Genomic DNA, 7,175 nt, shown 5'->3' with positions numbered 1-7,175 from the left:
ACATCTTTAGTTATAAGGCAAATGCATATCAAAACAACCCTGAGATTCCACCTCACATCAGTGAGAATGGCTAAGATCAAAAACTCAGGTGACAACATATGCTGGCAAGGATGTGGACAAAGAGGAACACTCCTCCATTGTTGGTGGGATTACAGACTGCTACAACCATTCTGGAAATCAGTCTGGAGGTTCCTCAGAAAATTGGATATTGAACTACCTGAGGATCCAGCTATACCTCTCTTGGGCATATACCCAAAAGATGCCCCAGCATATAACAAAGATGCATACTCCACTATGTTCATAGCAGCCTTATTTATAATAACCAGAACCTGGAAACAACACAGATGCCCTTCAACAGAGCAATGGATACAGAAAATGTGGTACATCTACACAATGGAATACTACTCAGCTATCAAAAACTATGACTTTATGAAATTCATAGGCAAATGGATGGAACTAGAAAATATCATACTGCGTCAGGTAACCAAATCACAGAAAAACATACATGGTATGCACTCATTGATAAGTGGATATTAGCCCAAATGCTCGAATTACCCTAGATGCATAGAACACATGAAACTCAAGAAGGATGACCAAAATGCGAGTGCTTCACTCCTTCTTTAAAAGGGGAACAAGAATACTCTTGGGAGGAAAAAGGGAGGCAAAGATTCAAACAGAGGCAGAAGTAACACCCATTCAGAGCCTGCCTCACATGTGGTTCATACACATACAGCCAACAAACTAGATAAGATGAATGAAGCAAAGTAGTGCAGGATGACAAGAACCGGATATAGATCTCTGCTGAGAGACAAAGCCAGAATATGGCAAATACATAGGCAAATGCCTGCAGCAAATCACTGAACTGAGAATGGGACCCCCATTGAAGGAATCAGACAAGGGTTTGAAAGAGCTTGGAGGGGCTTGAGACTCCATATGAACAAAAATGCCAACCAACCAGAGCTTCCAGGGACTAAGCCACTACTCAAAGACTATACATGGACTGACCCTGGGCTCCAACTTCATTGGTAGCAATGAATAGCCTAGTAAGAGCACCAGTGGAAGGGAAAGCCCTTGTTCCTGCCAAGGCTGAACCCCCAGTGAACATGATTGTTGCGGGGAGTGTGGTAATATGGGGAGGATGGGGAGGAGAACACCCATAAAGAAAGGAAGGGGGAGGGGTTAGTGGGATGTTGGCCTGGAAGCCAGGAAAGGGAATAACCATCCAAATGTAAATAAGAAATATCCAAGTTAATAAAGAAGGAGAAAAAAACAAAAAAAAGAGGCATTGTCATAGTCACTTCCAGAATACTTTACCAAATATCTGGGTACCTGGTGCTCCAGTCAAATTGGCACAGAAAATAACCCATCATGATGATTCTTCCTGAGCAAAATTCTGACAGGAAGTAAGGACTGTTTCATTTAGTTTGTTACCAGAGGAGGTGGTTAAGCCAGGATGTATGTTAAAGACAACTTAAAAGTATTATGTAATAAATTGTCTGCCGGGAATTCTTGGTATTTTATGCCTTGGTCTAAGACAGCTCTAGTACTTGAAACATCCAACTTATATCTGTATGTGTAATTAGTAATTGTATATATCATTATGTAAATAATTTGTTTCAATTTGCAAAATTTAAGGAGTATGTAAAATTAAGTTTAAAAATTTTCAGTGAAATAATTATGCATGATCTCAAGAGCTTGTACTGTGTGTTTAATAGTGTAATTTCTAATCTTATGGTAGTCATAAATTAGGAGGTATAATTAAATCTCCTTTCTGGAGAATGTTTATTATTTTCCATCTATTAAGCTTCAAAAGTGTTGGAATTAATAGAAAAATTCATAGACTTTCAGTTTTTTTCCGTAAAGGTTCATTTTAATTAAATTTATGTTGGTGATTTAGTATGTATATGTGGAATAAACTAGTGTGTGTTATCAAAAATTTTTTTCTAAATACTAATGAGGAAGGAATAACAGTGGTGGAGAGATACTGGGTAATAAAGCAAGTGTACTGAGCTTATGGATTATTTTCAGTCCTGAAATACCATCCAGAAAAAAAGACAGCAATCAGAAGTTGCAGGCTGATCACTTTATTAATGTTGTGAATCTCCAGTCTGACCCTGCTGTGCCAGCAGAAAAAACATGAAGGAAAGATCTTACTCACTTTCTGAAATAAAACATAATGGAGACAGGTTACAGAGAGAGCACAACATGTACATAATAAGCAATAAGAAAAAAAAACAAAAACAAGAATGAAGAATATGATGAGATCTGTGTATCCTAAGGAATTCATGAGTCCTGGCCATAAGGTAAAGGATCTTAGGAAGAAAAGGGGTCTTCTTGGCAGAAACATGGGAGGCATGGCAAAATTGTGGGAGACAAAATTTGGAGGACATATTCCTCCAAAGTCATATGTTCTTTCATGGAAAGATCATTAAATATTTAATACAAATAAATTTGTTATTGGGTCCAGGATAAGGTCATGTCTACATATTTAGGTTGGTTAATTTCTATACCCTGAAAAAATAGAGGAGTTCAGTTGTCTGCAACACAGCAAGATGAAATATATGAGTCATACCTCTCAAAGATTTCTGGTTTACTGAGGACCCAAGCCCTGGAAAGGGCCCTGTGGTCTGCTGAATTGGGGACCTTGTGGTGTGTGTTGCTGGTTTCCAGGCTGAGGAGGTCTCTGAGAGCCGCCTGGTGGGGGTGGGCCTTGTGGGTTTCCAGGTTTAGGGGGTCTCTGCTAAGGGCCTCCTGGTGGGGGTGGGCCTTGTGGCTTTCCAGGCTGAGGAGGTCTCTGCTGTGGGCCTCCTTGGGAGGGTGGGCCTTGGGGATTTCCAGGCTGAGGGGGTCTCTGCTGTGGGCCTCCTGGTGGGTGTAGGCCCTGTGGGTTTCCAGGCTTAGGGGTTATAAAGCAAAATAAAACAGTGGAATTGAATCAGCCAATATATTAACAGGATATGCCAACATAAGAATATAAGCCAGACAAGTTTTACATTAGAGAAATGGATTTTATATTTCTACAGAAAATGAAAAGCTCTGAATACCATTATTATCAATCAGAGTCACAGCAGCAAGAAAGGAGAATTAGAGGGTTCTTTGGATGCCAGATTAGAAAAAAAGCTTACCCATGAAACCATACCAGTTTTCATGGACAGATCATCTTTTAATAAACTATTAAGAGAGGATTAAAATGATGCTTTTGATTCAGGCAGAAAAGGAGCAGTAAATGACCATGAAAGTGATATTTTTAAGAGGAGAATTCACAAGGTCTATGGTAGAATGAGTTAGGATACAGTGACATGTTTGTGCATGATAGGAGAACTGAAGGAGCTTTTTCTTCTGGACTTCAATAAATTGATAGGTGGACTTTGGTACTCACAGAAGGAAATGACAAAATATGGCTTTGGCAGGGGAAGCTTTCGGGATGTAATATAACAACTTTTAGCATGGTAGAATTATGTGGGAGAAGGGCAAGCCACACTCACAAAGATCAAGCTGGCTTGTGTCCCTTCAAACAAATCTGTCTAAACTTTTTAAATATTCCGAAGGATATGCTAAGGTCTATACTTTGATCTGGGTTCAGCTCAAGTATACTACAATGCTATAATATACCAAATTATCAGCCTGTTATTTTAAAATGTAAATAAATTTTACAACCCATTATGTTTTAGAGACCAGGCAAGGGAAAGCAGGAGAATACTTGTGCCAGGTAACTGGATTATGGACAATTGCTGAACTAAATTGCAAGAGCAAACCATAAGACTGGATTGAGCACATGGATTATTTTCAGTCCTGAAATTCCATCCAGAAAAAAAAAGACAGCAATCAGAAGTTGCAGGTTGATCATTTTATTAATGTTGTGAATCTCCAGTTCTGACCCTGCCGTGACAGTAGAAAAACAGGAGGGAGAGAACTTCTTACTCACTTTCTGAAATAAAAAATAATGGAGACAGGTTACAGAGAGAACATGACATGTCAATAATAAGCAATAAGAACATGCAGATAGAAAACAAACACAAGAATGAAGAACATGATGAGATCTGTGTATCCTTATGAATTCATGAGTCCCAGCCATGAGGTAAAGGACCTTAGGAAGAAAAGGGCTCTTCTTGCCAGAAACATATACGACATGGCAATAACTGTGGAAGACAAAATTTGGAGGACATATTCTTCCAAAGTCATATATTCTCTCATGGAAATATCATTAAATATTTAATACAGATATATGTTTTTGGGTTAAGGATAATGTCATTTCTACATATTAGGCTGGTTACTTTCTACCCTGAAAAAATAGAGTTCAGTTGTCTGCAACACAGCAAGATGAAAAATATGAGTCATACCTTTCAGAGGCTTCTGGTTTACTGAGGACCCAAACTCTGGAAAGATCCCTGTGGTCTGCCGAATTGGGGACCTTGTGGTGGGCTTTGCTGGTTTCCAGGCTGAGGAGGTCTCTGCTGTGGGCCTCCTGGTGGGGGTGGGCCTTGGGGCTTTCCAGGCTGAGGTGGTTTCTGCTGTGGGCCTCCTGGTGGGGGTGGGCCTTGTTGGTTTCCAGGCTGAGGGGGTTTCTGCTGAGGGCCTCCTGGTGGGGGTGGGCCTTGGGGCTTTCCAGCCTGAGGTGGTTTCTGCTGAGGGCCTCCTGGTGGGGTTGGGCCTTGGGGCTTTCCAGGCTGAGGGGGTTTCTTCTGTGGGCCTCCTGGTGGGGGTGGGCCTTGGGGCTTTCCAGGCTGAGGGGGTTTCTTCTGTGGGCCTCCTGGTGGGGGTGGGCCTTGGGGCTTTCCAGGCTGAGGTGGTTTCTGCTGTGGGCTTCCTTGTGGGGGTGGGTCTTGGGGCTTTCCAGGCTGCAGGGGGCTCTGTTGTGGGCCTCCTTGTGGGGGTGGGCCTTGCTGGCTCCCATTAGCAGGTGGTCTTGGTGGGAATCCTGGTGGAGGTGGTTTCTGATTTGGTGTCTGGTCTAGGATCTGAAGTTCTAAACGAATAAAGAAAATGATCAATGAACTTAGTTATACATAACACATGGTCTTTGGAATGCATGCATCAATGCTAAATATGCTTTCCACAATGATAAGAGTCATTGTCCTTAGACAAAAATAAAACAAAGAAATCATCTTATCCATGGTGGTTCGGTTGCCAGTTGCATTGTGAGAACAAACTGACTTTTGTGAATCTAAATCAAATCACTATGTTTCATGGTAAAAATCAAGTCCAAATGTAACCTTACACAGTATTAAATGAAGAAATCCAGCACAGGTTATAATCTTTGGGCTCCATACATTTTTCCTATTTTGTGTATAGAGTCAGAGAGAAAAGAGACACTGTGCTTTTCTTGTGCATTTCTTGCTGAAATAAACTAAAACGCAGGCAACAGGACGTTGTGTGTAGACACTGAGGACCTTTTCTTACCATAGAGGAGTTAAAATCAGAACACTGCATCTGAGTTTTATTTCCTAGCCACCACACCTTTGTGATGGAAACGTTAAATTGCTCCTATTTTCAGTGAGACCTGCCCTCTGGCTTATTCCAAATTAATTGCTCTCCCAGATAATGCTCTGTAGTGTAAAAGTTGGAGATTTTTTTGCCTGAAATTTTTCAAATTTACATTCATTAGTTCTTAAAAGGAGAAATGACATTGTGGATTAGAAATATAAGTAATTAATAGAAGAATTAATAGAAAATATCCTCCTTGCTAACAGGCAAGTAACAAGATTGAAGATTCATTGGTGCTTGCTTGATATTATTGGGAAAGAGTGTTCACAGTTGGCCATTGGGAAATAAAGCATAGGATAGACTCAAAAGTGAGGTCAGAAAAGCAACTAGCATCCTACAGGCGGTAAGAGATTTTAGCCAGGATCTGTCAATTTTAAGGGAAGTTTTAGCCAAAGTCTGTGAAATGACCAGCTAGCAGCAATTGGTAGCATCCAATGCTGACCACTATTCTGCGTGTCAACCACTAACTCACAAAATAAACTTCACTTTTGGTCCTCTCCATTGCCTCTTGAATCTCATTGGTTACACAGATATGTCATTATCTATCTGTCTATCTATCTATCTATCTATCTATCTATCTATCTATCTATCTATCTATCTATCTATCTATCATCTCTTTCTCAATCCTGATCCTTTTATCTCTATATAATTTATAACTTTTATATCTTCTTCTTTAATTAGTTCTTATGTTTAATTTGATGTCTTTTCAAGAAAAGGATAAACATCTGAGTAAATGATTGAACAAAAAATGGTAACACCGTTAAATATAAAATGGGTGTGGAAAAATGAAAATTGGGAGGATTCTATTTCTCTATGCAAAAGTTTCAGTTGTATTACTTCATTTGCCATCCTAAGAACGGCTCTGGTATGTTTTTCATTCTGTCATCATCCCTTAATGTACTGCACACCAAGGTTACTGGCACACATAGTTTATTTTAACTACCATAGTGTCTTCAAAACTGAGACTATCCATTTTTCAAAGCCAAAGACTCTGTGTTTTCATTTATCTCTCATAACTTGTTCTCTGTCCCATCTCCCTCCTGTCCTGCAGTGCTGTCTCCTGTATTTTAAGAAGAATCATGGTGCCCACAACCATATTCTCATACCATCACCTGGTTCCTGAGCATAGCTCAGGGTCAGCAAGACCGCTGTGAACAGGACCACCAGCATCTTGGAGGAGGCTCTGGTGTTTCTCCCAAGTCTGTGCTGGAATAAGCAGGGCTCTGCCTTTATAAGTCACACCAGAAGAATGGCACCTTTGAATTCCATTCTATGCTATTTCATACTTAACAGAGCAGGAAATCTTGCATCCCTGACTCCACACTGGGACATTTGCCCAGCAGGATGAGGTAAAGAACAGGTGTCAGTGCTGCCTTTCTCGATGGTACAACAAGGATTATATTGAATTTGAAAGAAATCATGTTCAAGAGAATAGACCAGATATTGAAGTCATAGGATCATCAGTATAGGCATATCTCATTCTATTTGATGAGACTCTCTGTATAATACTGTGTGTTGGGGGTAGAAGTAGTATGTGCACACCTGTGTTTAAATTGTTAGCAATGAATTATAACAAGATTGAACCAGGTCACTGTCTCTAATCAGTAGAATAGCTTCAATTTTATCACATATATGTGTCCCTATATGTACTGTAGTTACTTAATATTGATGGTGTCCAGTTTATTCATATA

The 7,175-nt window shown here is 40.1% G+C and overlaps 1 protein-coding gene across 2 annotated transcripts; it reads right to left on the bottom strand.

Annotated features, from left to right (window-relative positions):
- Positions 1-2,991: 2,991 nt before the first annotated feature.
- Positions 2,992-6,683, bottom strand: Prp25 (acidic proline-rich protein 25). 2 transcript variants are annotated; one of them, XM_087659884.1, is made up of 3 exons: positions 6,591-6,683; positions 4,341-4,966; positions 2,992-3,928 (listed from the first exon to the last, which is right to left on the bottom strand). In XM_087659884.1, the coding sequence occupies exons 1-2, from the start codon at positions 6,652-6,654 to the stop codon at positions 4,359-4,361; spliced, it is 672 nt and encodes a 223-aa protein (XP_087516010.1). In that variant the 5' UTR covers positions 6,655-6,683; the 3' UTR covers positions 2,992-3,928; positions 4,341-4,358. The 2 variants fall into 2 exon arrangements, with proteins under 2 accessions (XP_087516010.1, XP_087516011.1); XM_087659885.1 differs by having other exon boundaries at positions 6,597-6,683.
- Between the last annotated feature and the right edge of the window lie 492 nt (positions 6,684-7,175).

This window comes from Rattus norvegicus, chromosome 4 (genome assembly GCF_021556685.1).
Source record: "Rattus norvegicus strain SHRSP/BbbUtx chromosome 4, alternate assembly SHRSP_T2T, whole genome shotgun sequence".
In the NCBI taxonomy this organism is placed as follows: Eukaryota; Metazoa; Chordata; class Mammalia; order Rodentia; family Muridae; genus Rattus; species Rattus norvegicus.
Note: the sequence above shows the minus strand (reverse complement) of the source record. Positions and strands in the feature narration are given on the sequence as shown.

Excerpts from the sequence above, each read along its gene's own strand:
- Prp25 (XM_087659884.1), bottom strand. The coding sequence starts at position 6,654 with ATGCTGGTGGTCCTGTTCACAGCGGTCTTGCTGACCCTGAGCTATGCT. Across the intron at positions 4,967-6,590 it reads TGCTCAGGAACCAGGTGATG|AACTTCAGATCCTAGACCAG; the intron begins GTATGAGAATAT and ends TTATTCGTTTAG.